Source organism: Megalobrama amblycephala, linkage group LG10 (genome assembly GCF_018812025.1).
Source record: "Megalobrama amblycephala isolate DHTTF-2021 linkage group LG10, ASM1881202v1, whole genome shotgun sequence".
NCBI lineage: Eukaryota > Metazoa > Chordata > Actinopteri > Cypriniformes > Xenocyprididae > Megalobrama > Megalobrama amblycephala.
Window position 1 is genome coordinate 26,636,744 of NC_063053.1, and position 19,190 is coordinate 26,655,933.

The 19,190-nt window shown below is 35.8% G+C and overlaps 1 protein-coding gene across 1 annotated transcript in view; it reads right to left on the bottom strand.

The window, feature by feature from the left end:
- LOC125277223 (protocadherin-15-like) overlaps positions 1–19,190 on the bottom strand; it is a 274,335-nt gene that overhangs the window by 124,949 nt on the left and 130,196 nt on the right. The window contains 6 exon segments of the mRNA XM_048205573.1: positions 1,001–1,080; positions 2,155–2,287; positions 2,386–2,579; positions 5,967–6,116; positions 15,398–15,532; positions 17,988–18,194. Coding sequence (XP_048061530.1) covers positions 1,001–1,080; positions 2,155–2,287; positions 2,386–2,579; positions 5,967–6,116; positions 15,398–15,532; positions 17,988–18,194 — 899 coding nt within the window.

The window sequence follows — 19,190 nt, forward strand, 5'->3', positions numbered from 1 at the left end:
AAACCGTGGGCGATCGCAGTTTGAGTATAGTTCTGTATAAATGCATAGATAAACAGCGCTTTGTCAGCAGATATTTCATAATCTAGAACTACAAAAACATTATTAATAATTCTGATATAACATACCAGTTGAGTAATGCAGTAAAATACGATGTTTTGTTTGTTATATTCCAATATTCCAGAGAATATTATTCAGTTATTTAACATTATCCAGCGAATTATTCTTCACTCTTTAGCCTATTAAACAGCTTATGAATCTATTAATTACTGTAATTTAAAATGAAGTATTACATTTCTGTAAAGTTGCTATGACTCCTGTCTTTAATTTATTTTCTCCATTTGAAAACATTAGACATTCTACATTTATTTAACTTATTGTTAACATTAGTGTTGCTGCTGATGCTTTTTATAAATAAAATTATTTTTATAATATGAAGATTAAAATGAACATGAAAGACTACTAATTTTCAACAAAAACAGTTTAGTAATAGTGCACTTTTTTATTTTTTTGCACTTTCAGACCCCTCTATTTATTGGTGTATAAATAAGATTTGTTTTGTTTTCTATGCAAGGATGGAGTGATTGTTATAAATAAAATGGTTTGTTCAGTTCAGTGGTGTTGTAATCATGTCAAAAACAGAAGTATAACAGTAAATAAATATTGGTTCTGCATATCGGTTATCGGACAAAAAACACAAATTATCGGTATTGGTTCTAAAAAAATCAATATCGGTCGATCACTAGTTTCTAAAGCACACTCAGCATCATAGCGCTTCTGGTTAAAAACTAAACTCAGAATCAATTCTGAAATTCTCAGAATCGATCCAGAATCATTGGAATAATTGGAATAAAAAGGAATAATATTCAGGATGGGTTAGAGTCAGTATGTTACAATTTTAGTGGGATTTATATATATATATATATATATATATCTATGTGACAGTAATCTGTACGTTCATATCGAAACATTTAATGAGTTTTATTTATTAATGAAAACTTACGTTCGTGAAAGGTTGAAGACCTGCTGCGGGTCACCACTGTTTATCTGGTAAGTGATTGGATCCAGCTCACGGTCTGTAGCCTGTGGAAATACACCAATTCACACTCAGTTTACACCGGTCATTCAGACAAGTACTGGTTGTGAAACATAAAATCAATGAAACATAAAATCAATTGCAGGATAACAATACACTTTAATGAAAAGGCCAAGTCTGTTTGAAGGGCATAATGAACAAAAGTAGAATCAGTGACATTTTACAACACATATAAATTTATAACCCTAGAACCTTGCTACTTTCCAGGATATCTGTTGATATTGATTGTGCTGTTTTATAAATGTGACAGCTTCATCTGTCTGTAAAATTGTAAAATAATGCAATTATAACATTATAATTATAAAACAAATTATTGTAATTTTTATCTTAAATAAAACGTAATTATCTTAATTTAAAACCAAAGAAGATTATGGTATCGATATAAGAAAAAAGTGTGGCCATGTTCAAAATGGCTTACTACACACAAGTAGTATGCTAATTTTCTGCATGCACAGAATACCCAGATGACCTACTACATTTATCAAAATGTGCAGTAAACAAAAGGGCATACTGCGTGGGATTCTGCATCCCACAATGCAATGCACTCAACTTGACCTTCCATTTCCAGAGTATTTGCCAACATCTTTTTTTGGGGCTCATAATTTGATCAGACTGCAAAAACTTAAGACCAGGCTTCAAACATCTATAAACCCATGAATTTTCATTTGTAATTACAGGATTTTTGCAGATCATTTTATAGAAAATGTGAACACAAATAGCATATTAAAGTCAATTAAAGTTTAGAACAATAATAATCATGATAAAAAAAAAAATGAATAGAAACAAAAAACTGCAAAGTATAATTAAAAAATATTAAAATATTTTATATAAAATATGATATTAAATATTTATTATAAAGTATCAATATTATAAATATATATTTATAGAATTGTATTAATATCCATGACATTTCAAGGTCTATAATTATTTCATGTTTTGCATGACCATATTTAAATATTGTTTAAAAAAATAGTAGGCTGTTTTAGTGTATAGGCTACTGTGTAGTATGCAGCAAACAGTAGGCTAATATTTCATTCCAAGCAAAGGTTGTGTGTGTGTACCTGCAGGTTTAGCAGTATGGCTCCTATTCTCATGGCCTCACTGATCTCCAGATTGTAGGTCTGTAGGGGAAATCGTGGGGGACTCTGATTGTTGGGCGGCAGAACCTCTATGTAAACCGTAGTTATGGAGCTCCTACATGCACATAAAGGAGGAGTAACAAAGAAAATAAAAGACCAAAGACACAAGCAGACAGTGAGAGCCAAAACTGATGCAAATAAGTCATATCTGACCTCCTCTCTGAGTCAGGAGCGTTGTCCGCCGCTCTAACGGTCAGTGCGTAGGAACGGCCGACAGTCAGCGAGACCCCTGGTGCTAACGTTATTCGTCCAGTGCGGTTGTTGATGATGAAATCGCCCTGATCTCCAGCCAGGATGGCGTATGTGATGAGACCGTTTAAACCAGCATCAGCATCCTGAGCCGTTAGCTGACAGAATAGAGACAACAGAATTTTAAGCCACATTAGTTTATGTTCCACTGTTCTTCATTGTCTGTGTGTCGCACACAGTATGGTATTACCAATTCTAAATATGGCAATGCACTCAGATTTTATAATCTTTTTGGGGTTATTTTAAAACCAGGACACTATAGTTCATTTATGTAAGTGAGGATAGCAAAAAAAAAAAAAGTAAACTGTGACATATTATACCCTTCACTCAGTGGACTACCAGTAAAATTGATAAAAATTTGGAGCCAAAAATTATTGAGACACTTTGACCTGACCATGTTTTGTTATCTGACATAATTAAGATTAATTTTCAGTTTAACTCTGAGATCTTGTCATATTTTATTACCATTTTGTTAAACTATATTGAATAAACTGTATTAATGAATGAAATGTTGAAGGTGTTTGAATAAATTCTCTCTGTGTGTGTGTGTGTATGTATATATATATATATATATATATATATATATATATATATATATATATATATATATATATATATATATATATATATATATATATATATATATATATATATATTAGAAAAATGAAATGAAATACAAAAAAAAAAAAAATTAAATATAGAAATATTATAACTTATTACCATATAAATTTCAATGACATTCTCATTCCACTTAAAAGAAAATATAGTATATCATAATTTTATTTAAAAAATATTTTCTTAATATCAATGACTTATCAAGGCATGAAAAATTCATGTCCATCTATTTATTTATTTATTTTAATAATTTCAGGCATTTAAGTGTTTTAATTCAGATGAATGTTTGATTGATAGCATAGTTTATTGAATACCATGGTAGGTACAAGGCTAAAAAAATCTGGTACTTTTTTTCTTGGTTAATACCATGGTGTATTCTCATAATATTTGCAGATGAGGTATTAGTTCTACTTGCTGAACTTTTTCTTTCTTTAAATTCACTCATTACTTCAAATCAACCATAACAGAAAATCCATCCATCCATCCTTATTAAAATGCAGATTAGACTCTGGGTATTAATGAGGTTTAAAAGCAGCGTAATATGATTATTCAGGATAAATTCTCAAACACAAAGGTACAGATCAAAGACTAAACACTTTTGATAAGGTTTAAAGACATGCATTTAGATGTAAACACTTAACTCTAAACGTTATCATCTTTAAAAGCACCGGGGCAATAAATACACCCTAAGGGTAATTAATTCAAAGTCCTGCTAATAAGAAAGCGCCACCTCCATCCATCGCTCTCATTATTGAGAAAACTCTCCAGAAGCACTGATCCGTACCACCGTGCCTTTAGCTGCTTGGAGTGCTGAGGTAAGGGGAAAAAAATAAAATAAAAATCACACACACACACACACACACGCACGCACACACACACACATACACTCCAGGGCAGCAAATATGGCTTATAAAACACATCCAAGTGGCCCAGGTGACCTAGCTATGACCTGTGACCTCATTTCAGGAGGATCCGGGCAGCTTGTTATTTAAAGAGAAACTACAGGCCTTTATGTGTCTGATTTTCTTTTGAATTGTGACCCAGCCGTGACGGAATAAGACAAACACAGGCAGAGCGGAACATGAGCAGAGTGCAAAAATAAAGCCGAGACAATCGTTACTGAGAAAGAGAGTGAATACACCGTAGCCTGAGGGACTGAGAGGCACACATTATGTTCACTTTATATCATTTTGTCCCATTTTTTGCCAGCCCACCATGTCTACACAAGCCACTTTCACAATGCTGATGAATGCAGTTGTCATTTGTCTTTTGAGAGTTTAATCCTGGTCTATACAGAGTTTGGTTATTTACAGGAGTCAAATGTTTGTTTACAATACACAACCTAAAAATTGTAGTAGTGATAACAGGATTAATCAGCATAGCATAGTGTGCATAGATCGAACTATACAAGCTGTTGAACTGAACTTTAATGCACTGATGTACTTTAGATGCATTTGTCGCTCACAGAACGTGGCAAGAGAAAGAGGCAGAATGAGAGAGACAGATGGACAGGTCATCTGAACAAATCAGTGCTTGGAAAGCTACTCTGAAACTGAATAATTTAAAGCAATTTAATTATAGAAAAGCTTCTTTAAAAAAAGCTTAGCTGAAGCTAAAAAAAGTAGTTTTAGCTACAGAACAAACTACTAAGGAAAAAGCTACATTAAATGTAGCTAATAAGGGGAAATATATTCATATTATATGTAATATCAGATTTACAAAGAGCAGAGAAAATGCAATGCTGTTTATGGTAACTAACTAATAAAACTAATAAACACACATTTATACAAAACATGGTTAAAAAAAAAAAAAAGAAAAAAAGAAAAAAGAAAGGAATAACGTTAATTATTCTTGTTGCCTCTAGTAATTGTGTGTCTAAATTTTAATTTCCAACCTATTTTGGGGGTATTTGGAAAAAAAAACAACTTATTTGTCTGAAAGAAGAAAGTCATATACAATTAGGATGGCTTGAGGTTGAGTAAATCATTGGGTAATTTTCATTTTAAAGTGAACTAATCCTTTAAGCCATGAAATGTATCGTGTATTGTACTGGTTCATATGAATTGGCCACATGAACCAATTCACTACAATAAATCTCACAATGAATTTCTCACACTTTTTTCCATGAGGGGGTTTGGCATCACAAAGGCTTTTTTTCCAGACAGACCATTAAAGAAGGCGACACATGCGTTTCTTGAAAATGTAATCAATCAGATGACAAAACTCATGAAGTGTTTCACATTTTGTGTGCCTTATACATCAGATGTTCAGCCAATGGTCCGAGGCTGAGACTACTGGAAAGGCTACACTGTTGAAAGTATAACTAAAACATGGGGTTAGGTTAGTAGGGTCGCAAAAGAAGGTCTGGACTAAGTTAGTAGGGTAGAAAACAATCCACTAGATTCCTCAGAGGAAAAATTATATTTTTGCATTTGAATATCTTCAGTAATGTTGAAGATGTGAACAGATCACAGTATGACTCATTGCAGTTTGTCACTCCAGTTCATTAGCTGCAGTTCATATAATCTGGTTCCTCTTTAAAAGGTTGGTTTATTGCCTGCTCTCCTTTATGTTCATTTAGCTGAATGACTGTTTGCGCTTCATTTTTCATGCATTTTGCACTTATTTTACCAGAAAAAAAAAAGATGTTGGCATTCCAGGCACTGTTGAATCACAGTCAGTAATTTGACCAGAATCCTCAGTTATTAATGAAACAAACATTGTGCCGAGTTCATTTCACACTCCAAATCACATTATGAGTTCTCAACAAATACTCTGCTATATGAATAAATGATTCATAAATGGCTCCTCATAAGCAAAATGAAGATTTCTCAGCTTTATTGATGTGTGTAACTGTCCTGTGTCCTCACCTGCAGGACTGTCTCTCCAGGTAGCATATTAGTGAAGATCTCCACACTGTAGGACACCTGAGCGAAGGTGGGCGTGTTGTCATTAGCATCGATGACTAGGATGTCCACCGTCACGGGTCTGCTCTGTTGAACACCATCAGAGGCCACCAGCTTTGAAAAAAACAAAAAATGAAATAGTTTCAACCAATCAATCAATCAACCAATCAATCAGTCAGTCAATCAATTAATGTTTTAATACTGTGGCAGCACTAGGCCGGGGCTTGATGGGGCTACAGCCCCCACTAGAAAAAAAAAGAAGAAAAAAAAAGGATTTCCTAATGATTTTCCTCTTTTTACTCTCAGTTAGTCACTTTCACTAAAAATAAAAAAAAAGTCACTAAAAACCTAAAAAATAAAATAAAATAAGATTTAATAAATTATGTAAATGTGCCCACACAAAAAATGGGTTACAAACAAAACAAGTTGGGTTGAAAATGGACAAACCCAGCGAATGGGTTGTTTTAACCCAGCAGTTGGGTTACATGTTTGCCCAACCTACTCGGTAGTTTTATTTAACTCAACTATTGTTTAAAAATTACTGTATTGCTTGATTAAAATGAACCCAAAGTATGTTGGAAATCAACATTTATTAATATGTTTAATAATTGAACATTAATTAATAAGTTTAATAAATAATAATTAAACAATAAACATTTATTAATTTGCTTATTAATAAAAGTTCACCTTTTAATTATTCTTGTTGCCTCTAGTAATTATGTGTCTAATTTTTTATTCCCAACCTATTTTGGGGTCATTTTAAGCCAGCTATATAGTCATTTTTAAACCATAGTTGGGTTAAATAAAACAGCCTAGCATGTTGGGAAAACATTTAACCCATGCAACTGCTGGATTAAAACAATCACTGGGTTTGTCCATTTTCAACCCAACTTGGGTTGCTTTTAACCCAGCAATTTTTAGAGTGTATAAACAATGGTTTTAATGGGGGAGGATGAACCCTTTAATGAGATCAATTGCACGCTCAGGTACAGCATGTGCATTAGCAAATAGGGATCATATTAAGCTCATATTATATTAAAACCGATCATAATGGAGCACTATTAAATATTAAGCAAAAGACCTCAGATTTCACACATTTTAGAATAGTTCAGAAGATATCAACAGAGGTACTGTCTTCTTGTAATCTGCTATTGGTGAGTAGCTTGCTAGTAGTGAATCTTTTTGAAGATTCACTCACATTATAAATGTCAAATAATATATATTTTAATATAAATTCTTGCACTTTGTTCGCCCTAGCTTAGTGGTGATGAAAAAGAGGCGTCTTTAAAAGCCCTTTCAAAACCAAGTGTTAAAACCAAAGTTAAAAGTTCAACTTTTAAAAACACAACTCAACACCCTGCTCTTTTCCATTTTGTTCACATTTTAAAAGCACAAGAGCGTTCCGTCATTTAGCTCACTGCAGTTGTAAAGCCTCATTATCTGTTACATACACCTATATGTCTATGGAACTGTAAGTAGACAATTTCAATAAACCGTTATTGATTCAAAGAGCTGACAAGGTAACAATAGAGGATATGCACGTGACATCACCGTCGACCGTTTCGACTGCGGTTACACCCACTGAGTGGCACAAAGACTGAGCGGCAGCATTGGTTTTCAGAGTGAATGTCATGAAAAACATACAAAACACATCCAAAATGGGAAAGACCTTTGTGATTGACTGTACAAATAGCTTTGACACAAAACCTGAGGTATATATTTAAAGACTGCCGAAAGCTACAGAAAAAAGAAGTAAATGGATCACTGGACTCCAGGCATGAAACATGGATTTGCAGTTATCGTTTTGTGTCAAAACGATGGATTTTGAGGTAAAATTTAAACCTACCTACGTTGTAGTTATTTAGAATATTCTCAGGCAATCTGTATCTGGCATATAGCACAGTATGTGAGCACTTCATACAACAAATTCTCAGTATTATGGGACAGCTTACAAATGTTATCGGCTAAAACTGCCACAGCAAACATTTGTCCAGAGTCTCCCACTGCGCTCCCTTCAAAGGCACTCAAAGTGCTGAGCTAGCAGCCGTAGGTTACTCCGTTGTTCCTCAGCTTGCATTTCCATGAGCTTTTCCCCCAGAGATTCGTGGCAGTAAATGTGGATCAAAGCCCTGCGGTTCCTTAGTTTGAGCAGGAGAGGAGAGCTTTGCATACGTAAACATGGAGTTGGAGAACAGCTCCAGGTCAGCAGGATCTCCAGAGCAGTTTGGTCTGTTTACAGGTGGACTTGCATTAGCCCTAGGCAGCTTGACCACTCAAGTGTGACATTATTAGAAGCTTGCTGTTATTGACCACTTGCTGGGTTTAACCTTAAGGAGTGTTTGGCTGCTGAAGCTTGGAGAGCTTTCAGCTGAATTCCCATCTACTTCGTAGCTGAGTTATGCATTTTTAGTTTAAGCAATGGAATATGGAGAACTTTTGTTTTGGAATAGCTGTTTTCAGTTAGTCGTGGCCTAATGGTTATAGAGTCAGACTTGTAACTCGAAGGTTTTAGGTTTGATTCTCAATACTGGCAGGAAATGACTGAGGTGCCCATAAGCAAGGCACCTAACCCCCATTCACTCCCCGGACGCCACAGCAAAAATGGCTGCCCAGTGCTGCAGGTTTGTGTGTGTGTTTTCACTGCTCAACTACTCCTAATGTGAGTGCACTAACTGGATGGGTTAAATGCAGAGGACAAATTTCGAGTATGGATTACTTTCATGGAGTACATCACTTTAATTTTTTACATTTTCAGCGTTTTTATTTTAAGTAAAACTTTTTTATGGTTTTAGTTTTTGTTACCTATAATAACCCTGGTATGTTCTACAATAAGCTCTTTAGCTGTCCATCTGTTTCAGAATCTCTTTGAAATTGATATGAGAGTACGTCAGATTAGTAGAGTATCAGCACTGCACATTCAATCAAGCACAATCAAAAGGGATATTATTGTACAGGAATAAAGAGAAATTGAAGAGACAGAATAAAGTTCAAGTGCACGCCAGCATGAAAGACAGTGTCATCTGATCTCTCAGTGATCAAAAACTTCACATTTTCCTTGCAATAACTTCCACCACAAAACTCAGATAGTGAGAAACACTTCAGCATTTGCCTCATAAAATTGCAGCCCTCTTTCTGTCATTTAGAGAGCATTTTTACCCAGCTTCCCCTCTGTGTGCATGACCCTAATGGATTTTGAATAGACAATGAAAGTATGAAATTTAATAAACAACATGCACTGGGAAACCCCACATATTAGAAGTCCCCAGAGGAAATCTCTTCCTCAAAAAAAAAGAGGAGTCTAAAAGGATGCCTCACTTATATTCCACTTCTCCTCTGAAACTCTACGAGAAGCAAGTGAGATTGCTTAAAAGCAGGAGACTTAGGCATCAGTGTCCATTCGCTCTTCATTTAATGTCTTTACTCTTGAGAAGAAACAACTGAGACATTAAAGAGATTTAAGTTTCGATTATTCTTTCCAGCCAGTTGTGCTGAATGAGAGAGGGAGGATCAGAGGATGAGGGGAAGGGGAAAAGGTGTTTGTCAGTAAAAGGGAGGCAGGAGAATCGTGAGGGGAATTCAAACTTTGGCCTGTCAGAGGATCAACTGTCCAGCCGAACCCCTGAGACAGGCTGCGTGTGAATGATGTGACCACTCACTGCCAAAAAAGAACACACTGCATGAACAATTCACCCTCACTCCAAAAACAGGAATAGTTCACTCAAAAAGACAAGTTTGTCACCATTTACTTTACTTTTTAGAGCTTGACAGCCGCCTGTGACCATTCACTGTAAGTTTATAAAATGAGAGCAGCTCAAACATTCTGCTAAACATATTATTTTGTCCTTTCAAGTAGATGGATACTGTCTTCTTTACGTGAAATACTGTATTAGTTTCTTTTAGATAGACAGGAACGTTTTTTGTTTACCTGCTTGACTAGTTTCGGCAAGCTCTCCCTACTGTCTGGCAAAACAACATAAGCAGCCTACAAGACACGTCACAGCAACATCACGTGACGCTTCTGACGAAGGCTACAAGAAGTAGCCGAAACTAGTTCCTGTCTATCTAAAAGAAACTAATACAATATTATTTTGTGTTCCATGGAATAAAGTCATGCAGTTTTTTTTTGTTTTTTTAAGAAATTAAAGGTGCCCAAGAATGCTTTTTCACAAGATGTAATATAAATCTAAGGTGTCTCATGAATGTGTCTGTGAAGTTTCAGCTCAAAATACCTCATAGATTTTTTTAAATTAATTTTTTTAACTGCCTATTTTGGGGCATCATTAACTATGCACTGATTTACACTCGACACCGCCCCTTTAAATGCTCACGCTCCCTGCCAAACGAGCTCTCGACTATATTACAGTGCATTTACAAAGTTCACACAGCTAATATAACCCTCAAATGGATCTTTACAAGATGTTCGTCATGCATGCTGTATGCATGCTTCGAATTATGTGAGTAAAGTATTTATTTGGATGTTAACGTTTTATTTTGAGTGAATTTGAGGCTATATGCTCTGTGGCTAACGGCTAATGCTACATTGTTGGAGAGATTTATAAAGAATGAAGTTGTGTTTATGCATTATACAGACTGCAAGTGTTTAAAAATGAAAATAGCGACGGCTCTTGTCTCCGTGAATACAGTAATAAACGATGGTGACTTTAATCACATTTAACAGTACATTAGCAACATGCTAACGAAACATTTAGAAAGACAATTTACAAATATCACTAAAAATATCATGTTATCATGGATCATGTCAGTTATTATTGCTCCATCTGCCATTTTTCTCTATTGTTCTTGCTTGCTTACCTAGTCTGATGCTTCATCTGTGCACAGATCCAGACGTTACTGGCTTGTGTAATCCCTTAAACATGGGCTGGCATTATGCAAATATTGGGGCGTACACACCGACTGTTACGTAAGAGTCGGTGTTATGTTGAGATTCGCCTGTTTTTCGGAGGTCGTTTAAACAAATGAGATTTATATAAGAAGGAGGAAACAATGGAGTTTGAGACTCACTGTATGTCATTTCCATGTACTGAACTCTTGTTATTTAACTGTGCCGAGGTAAATTCAATTTTTGAATCTAGTGCACCTTTAAGGTGAGTAAATAATTACAGAATTTCATTTTTGGATGAACTTTATCTTTAAAAGCACACTGCAGGGAAATAGACTTTGATTATGTTGATCTCTCTGCAGGAGTATATAGCTAATTTCCTTTCATGTGCTTGTTTTAGCCCATTTGTTCTTTATTAAAAAAAATAAATAAATAACATTAAATGTGACTGGGTCTCTGTTTTGTGCTGATAAGCTGTCTTTTGTTAAGCCTTTCAAATGGATTAATGCTGATTATCAGAATCTAAATTGTCAAGATCTCACAGTGAGCAGGGGTGTATCCAGACAAGATAAAACTTATTGGCCACCCCAAAATTCTTAACTATGATTGGCAGTGGCCTATTTCACAAAGCTGGTTTCAGTGGTTACCAAGATACGTTTGAGTTATCATCGCTATGGAAATGTAATCTACATACCTAATGGACCTGATCCAGAACAGATTCTATTTTGGTTAAGAGATCACAAAACAAAACTGGACCAATCAGCTGTGAGCAAATTTTATAAAGCCAACCCCCCCTGTATCTCCTGCTCAAAATTAAAGCAATTCATAGTGAAAACATTCAGAGACATAAGTGTGCGGCTTTGGCTGCTGACTTTACAAGAATTATATACATTATATTCTTAATTAATTACACATAAGTAATTATATTTTGACAATGAATATTTAACTTTTACTTTTAAATCATATACACTATAGGGCTTTTCACACTGCGCTTGACCCTGGGTAAAGGAAAGTTTCACACTTGTAATTTAGAAGTGACATTAGCACCACTTTTTTACCCGGTGCTTCGGAGGTGTTAGAATGTTTACGGTTAGCAACAGACAACCAGTCACGTACCCGTATTTGCAGCGGTTTGGACAGTCACAGAAACACATTGGGCATTGTATATAAATAGCCAATTAAGCGTTTTAGGGGAAAAATGTCAAATGTTGGCAAAAAACGTAACAATTTGAATGAAGAAGAGACCGTTTCATTCTTACCTTTATAGTCTGTAATGTCCATTCAGTACAAACTCGATAGAACAGTTGGCAATACGAGGATGCGCATTGCTAGAGCTACGTAAACGGGTCGCGTGCTGCGTTTATCCAATCAATGACACTGACATCTCAAATATGCAAATGAGAACGTTAACCCAGGGTTTAGGAATGTACAATTTGAAACGTCAGCTTAAGAATACCTAGGATTAATTGTCAACCCCGGGTAAATTATGAGCAGTAAGAAATGTGAAGCAAGATAACCCAGGATTCCGTTAACCCGGGGTTTAGAATGACCCAGGGTTAACTATTTCAAGTGTGAAAAGCCCTTATATGGACAAAAGTATTGGGACACCTGATCATTACACCAACAGGGACTTTAATGCATTCTAAATATACAGACATTAAAGGTGCTACAGAGGATGTTTTGTTTTATAAATTTTTGCAATATTTCTTGAAACTGTCTTTACTAACTGATAAAAGACTATTTATTAGGTGCACTGAAAGGAATAATATTAATATATATATCATCTGTGCACAAGGTAGGGCCTTAAAGACATCAGCCATCGTTTATGCGATCATCGCGTAAACGATTGGCCCTCTGGCTTGTCAATCACTGCCGTGACGTTCCTTGTGAGAGACGAGCGTGGCTGCACGCTCCAGTAGCTTTCCACACTCCACAGGCGCCGCATGCAGCGTTTTTGTCAGGAGACAGGAGTAACAACTGCAGATTATGAGTTACCTGTGGTGAGTCCGACATAATGAATCCACTAACATGACACAGCGAATGCCGGTGGTAAACACTCGTGTTCCAATACTAATACTACCAAAATGCACGAGTTTTGGGAGGCGTTCCCTCAAAATGAGCTGTGAAGGAGGGGGGTTGTTCTTACGCATGCGCTAATTTCAAAAACTCAGTAACAGTCTTTGATTTCTCAGTCAACGAAAAGATCCTCTGTAGCACCTTTAATATAGAGTTAGAATCCCATTCCACGAAGCTCCCGCCTCACAGTTTTTGTGCTGACATTAATGCCAGTGGAAATTTGAAATTCTTCAACTATGGAATCAGCAGAGCATTGGCGACTTTTACGCACCACGTGCCTCAACGACCCAAATCTGTGACTTTACATAGTCTTCTGCTTCATGACTAAGTTGCTGCTGTTCCTAAACACTTCAACTTTCCAAAAATATCACTTACAGTCAGCTTAATATGGAATATCTTCACAAAATGACTTATTGTAAAGGTGGTGTCATGATCACCTGTGAGAGTGCCCATGATCACCACCAGAGGGCACTCCATCCTAGACTGATGTCACTGTTTTGGACTCCATTACCCATAAATATCTGCCCGGCCTATCAGCCATGATTGTTTGCAGCTGTTTGTCAATAGCATCATCACCTCTGTCCATAAAAGCCAGATTTTCTCACTTACTCATCGCTAGATCTTGCAGTTGTTACCTTTGCGTTTTGAGCCACTTTATTCTGTTCCCTTGTGTCTAGTCTTGTTACTTCAGCCTGTTGTGTGGATTTCTCCATTTGCCTATGCCTTGTAACCTTGTCACTGTTTGAACTGATTTACTGGTTTTAGACCCTTGCCTGTTATTGACTACGACTGTGGATGACCCTTCAATAAAACAACACTGCATCTGGATCCTCAACCTTTATGCCTTAGAACATTGTATCACGGTACCACGCTTGAATTCACTGAGCTTTTCCAATTTATATGCTTACATGTACATCAATTAATTAAATAAATTCAGTTGATTCACTTGTATTTATAGTCAGACATTTTCTTTCAGCGGCCCTTTCAAACTTTCCTGCCAGCAGATGTTTTTTGTTTTTTTCTTGTCTTGTAAATGCTTTGAATTAAATTCAAGATTTTTTTTTTTTTTTCATAACACTCTATCTTCAGCAGAAAAGTGAATTGTGACTCAAACTAACACTCTCCATGTTCTGTATGATTGGGTATTCACTGCAGAAGTCAATCTTTCAGGTGCACATGCTCTAGAGTTAATCATAAACTCTGGATCAAACCCTGTGTTGACAAATAATGTTTATAGCGAGCGCTATGAACCTGCTGAATCTGATCAAAACCGGGTTAGATTTGTTTGTTTTTTTCGACTGTAAACTGACTCTGAAACTCAAAAATTACACGCTGAGACTTTGGTCATCTTGCCTACTCATAATGTCATCCCTAAATGAGCCCCAAACGGGACACCCCCAAATCAAATCTGTCTGAATGATGCCATCACAGTGAATGTTCAACGAAACAAACACCACCTCTCTCAGATTAGACAATGATCAAAACAATGTGCTCAAATGGTCCTCCTGTGATCCAACTGTCTTTTTAACTGCTTCTTGGATATCAGGGATTCTAGAAAGATCAAAGACACTTGAGCCCAAATCTCAGATCAATAGATTCAATCGATGGACAGAGTCCTGAAGAGACACTTCACATCCTGAACAAACAGCAACGTTTCAATCAGTTTGTTTTGTACATCACAGTGAAGAGAGGACATGCTGCGACTTGATGTTCAAGACAGAAATATTAATCTTACAGTAAGAACATTCCCCGTTGTTAATAAATTAGATGCTCCTCATGCTGGAGGAGTCCCACAGGGCAGACTGTGATACACACAAGGTCTTAGAAGAGCAGTAAATAATCTCAAGAGGACAGAAGAGCGAAGAGACAGAACTAAAGTGACCAGTCATTTATCTTCAATGAGAGAAGCAACATGAGTGACAGGGACTCATGAAGCCAATTTTAGGACAACTATGATTTGTTCCATTGCAGTGTTATTTTCATGATAATAAAGTAATTTGTCCCTGAAACTCTCATTCAAAAAACAAAACAGAAAGACCTTCTAATCAAAAATGTTTATAAACAGATATTATAATCTTAAATTTAGGTTCATTTAAATAAAAAAAATAAAAAATAATTAATAATTAAATAATAAAAAACTCTACTCTTTACTCTAATATACATAAAAATGTCTGTGATACAGAAACAAGAATCACTGCTGAGAATAATATGAATTAATGAGAATTTGAGCAAGAAAATGTCCTTAATTGTCATAAAAATAATGCTACAATGAAAAATTATTTAATGTGCTTTATATTCTATATTCAGAATTCTGTTGTTCCTTTTTTACCTTTTGATTTTGGGATGAAATGCAATATGTTTGAGCGATTCACTCTCTAGAAATGTCTAAAGGGTTTGGGTTAGTATAGTAGGGATTATAATTAGTTGAAAATAAAACAAACAGAAGCCAATGGGAGGTTTCCATTTAGATGTTTCGTACCGTTAAAGTGTAATTCGTCTGTCTCTCTCGGTCCACTGGTTTTAGCAGGGTGAGGTAACGTGTGATGCCAGCAGACGTGATGGTGAAGATGGAGGTGTAGTCATTCAGAGTGATCTTCAACTGAGGATCTTTTGTCTTCAAAAAACAAAAATGAGAGGTGAATTCAGCATTACTCACATTAACATGAACATGACATGCCTCATGCCGTCACGCCAAAGAGTCACTCAACTACCTCATTCATTACGACATGCAAGAACCTCTTCAGAAATACAACATATTTAATTGCTTGTTTGAAAGTTCAGAGAATTCATTTTAAAATCTAATGTATAAATCTAGTGTGAAAATGAAGTACATGCACATTGTATACAGCCACTTGATTTTTCATATATAGACCGCTTGATTGATCATATATCAATACAAGGTGTTTGTCTATTGACTGAACTGATCTCATAGCTCTATCTTTGATTAATTCAGTGATTGAGAGATAAAGAGACAGAGAGATATACAAATATATGCATGGTTACTCATCTTGCATGCAATCAAATACTGTCTGGAATGAGGTTGTCTGCTCTATTACCACCTATTTTGACTGTGTAGTAAATAATGGCTCATAGCTGTGACATAAATTAAAGCCTATTGGCTAAAAAAAAAAAAAAAACAGACAAACTATTCAATATATAATGTCACAACTTTCTTTATAAATAGGAAACACAGCGCAACAAAGGAAAGAACCCTGCATTTGTCAAACAAAATATAAATATATTAGGGCTGTCGAGTTAACGCGTTCATTTTATTATTTAGTTATAGAAAAAAATAAAAATGTTAACATTATTAATGCATTTTAAGCACCCACCCTGCCCCAAACCTACATAGGTCATCTTACATTTCATACTGAGCTGTAATAAACAGGGCTGCCCCCTATAGTCGACATGGACACTGCACGACATGGAGGCGCTGGCGCGATTGCTTTCATTTTTTTTTTTACTTAAAATATTTTGTCATTTTTTTGTCATACAGATAAGAGTAATGCATCATTCTGAACTGTAATTCTACTTTTTTTTTTTTTTTCCCCGACACATTCATAGGGCCCTATTTTAACGATCTAAGCACATGGTCTAAAGCGCACGGCACAAGAGTCCGAATGCACTTTTGCTAGTTTAAGGACGGGAAAAATGGTCGGTGTGCCCGGCGCATGGTCTAAAAGGGTTATCCCTATTCTCTTAATGAGTAATGGGTGTGTTTTGGGCGTAATGTGCAATAAACCAATCAGAGTCTCATCTCCCCTTCCCTTTAAAAGCCAGTTGCACTTGCGCCATGGTGGATTCGCTATTTACATAACGGAATTTGCAAGCGGAAAAACTGCTCTCTAGTGAGGAAACGGGTCTGCTCTTGCACGAGGTTAAAGCGCGTGAGTAGACCATCTACAGGAAAAGCCGGATTCCACCAAAGTGTTTTTATCTTTATGCACACAATAATAATCTTTTGGATTGTAATCCTTTTATTTTTAATATTTTGCATGTTTGTGTGCTGCTGCGCGTCCCTGTGTGTGTAATAAGCAGAGTGTACACCTGTTGTGCACTTGCATATAGGCACACATTACTAACGTGCTCTTTAAATAACAAAACAAATATTGCGCCATTGACTTTAGACCAGGTTTCACTTGGTCAATGCACCTGAACACACCTCATTTTCAGACCACCACGCCCATGGGCGAACAGATGGGTGCAAACGCATTTGCTATTTAAACAACGTGGTGCAGGACGTGAAAATGATAACTGCATCGGGCTGACACTAGCAAAAAACACTTGTCACGTTTGGCGCCGTGTTGCGCCTGGTGTATGATAGGGCCCATAACCATTTCTTTTGCCAGTGCGTTGCAGAAAGCTTTGCATGCGCTTGAGCACAAAGCATAGGCTATATTCCACCCCTTAGTATATTTAAGTAATTAAATTAATGTAATCGTGCAATTAGTCGACTAATGGCTTAAATGAAGTCTGTAGATAGTCTGTAAATATATCTCGATACCAATTCAGATGCAGCTTCTGAAAAAAAAAAAAAAAAATCATGGCTGTTGTAGCCTAAAAGTTTGTGTAATAAATTCTTTGTTGAATCAAATAAAATACTTCTTTCTAAATGTCTACTTGATACTTTTCTCATTTAACAATAATTATGTTAAATTATCGTTTGGGTGTAATTTTTTTTCAGCCACATTTGATGTGCGATTTGTAATTAATTAGATTAGATTATTTTCGCCATATCATGTAATTACTTAGATTAAAATTTTAAATCGCTTGACAGTCCTAAAATAAATATATAAATCTGTACATTGAAATATTCCATACATTTTAACAGGAAAAACAAAGCACATGAGAAAAAAGAAAGAAAACAGAAAGAAAGTGAAAGAAAAGATAAAGGGAACACATCACATCACTCTGGTACCTACTGGTATGGCTCCTGGCAGCAGCTACAATATAAACATATGGAAACACTGAAACCATCTGTGATTTTTTACATCTGTGCACTCCCAAGACAGGAGTGAAGCAGCATTCATTATGAAAATGCTCTGGCTCTTTTCATACGAACATCTTACCTCTTCTATGTCATTGTCCAGTGCTATGATACCCAGCGGAGCCGTGAGGTTGGAGCTCCCTGAGATGGTGGTGCCAACCGAGGCTGACTCACTGATGAAGCCCTGGTATGACGGCTGCTGAAAATATGGTGCCTGGTTGTTCTCGTCAAGAATTTCAATCTGCAGGTCAGCATATGCAGGAAGAGGGTGACCGTTATCCTGCTCGGCCTGTTCACAAACAAACATACAGTGCTAAACTGTCATAGTGAAATTATCTACAAAGAAAAGCTTAAGGTTGTTATTTGCCAAGCTGTACAAACATTAAGGTACAATGATGGCTATACTTCAAAGAATACCATGGTATACATACCATGTTCATTACCAAGAAAAAAAAAAAAAAAAAGGTATAAATGGAAAAAGAAACATTATTTCAATGATAAATGTCCAAGAAATACAAGCCTGTTACCAGAAAAGATACATTTAAATAGATAGAGAATAGTGCTGTTAAATCGATTAAGCTAACATAAAAGTTTGTTTATTTATTTATTTATATATTATATATATATATATATATATATATATATATATATATATATCAGTGCTTCCCACACATAGACTTTACTTGGGCGGGCCACCCACGTATAATAACAGCCGCCCAAGTATATTTGGAGACACATTTTTGCTTTTATTATTTTTATCCTCTTATACTTTTATATCCACGCAAGAAAATGAAACCATCTGCGATCGATAAACTAGTCGTTTCATACCAATATTTTTGCAATTAACAACATTTTTTTTTTATACTTTATAAAGCCTCTTTTCAGTATAGCTACTGTAGTTAAGCTAGATACATGGTTATAAAGTGTGCAGCCTACCAAGTAAAAAAGGTTTTTGTTTTTTTTCAAATTCATCAAAAGGATTTTAATTCATCTTCATTCATTTCTAATTAAAGTCCAGCAGTTAAAACACGGTCCAAAATTCATGGACCCAAAACGGCACAAAATTGGTCTTTGTTTATTGAAAAGGAATGTGCGGATACAGCTCCCTGAATATTTTCCTTTCGGTTATGAATCCCGTCCATTACTGATTTCATTAAGAAGCCATGAAAGACTGCAGCTCTGTAACTCAATAGACACTTCACACACTTGAAACACACACACATACACACATCTGACAATGTTGACAGCGGCAATGTTTTGTTTGTTATTTGGTCTCAAATTTCAG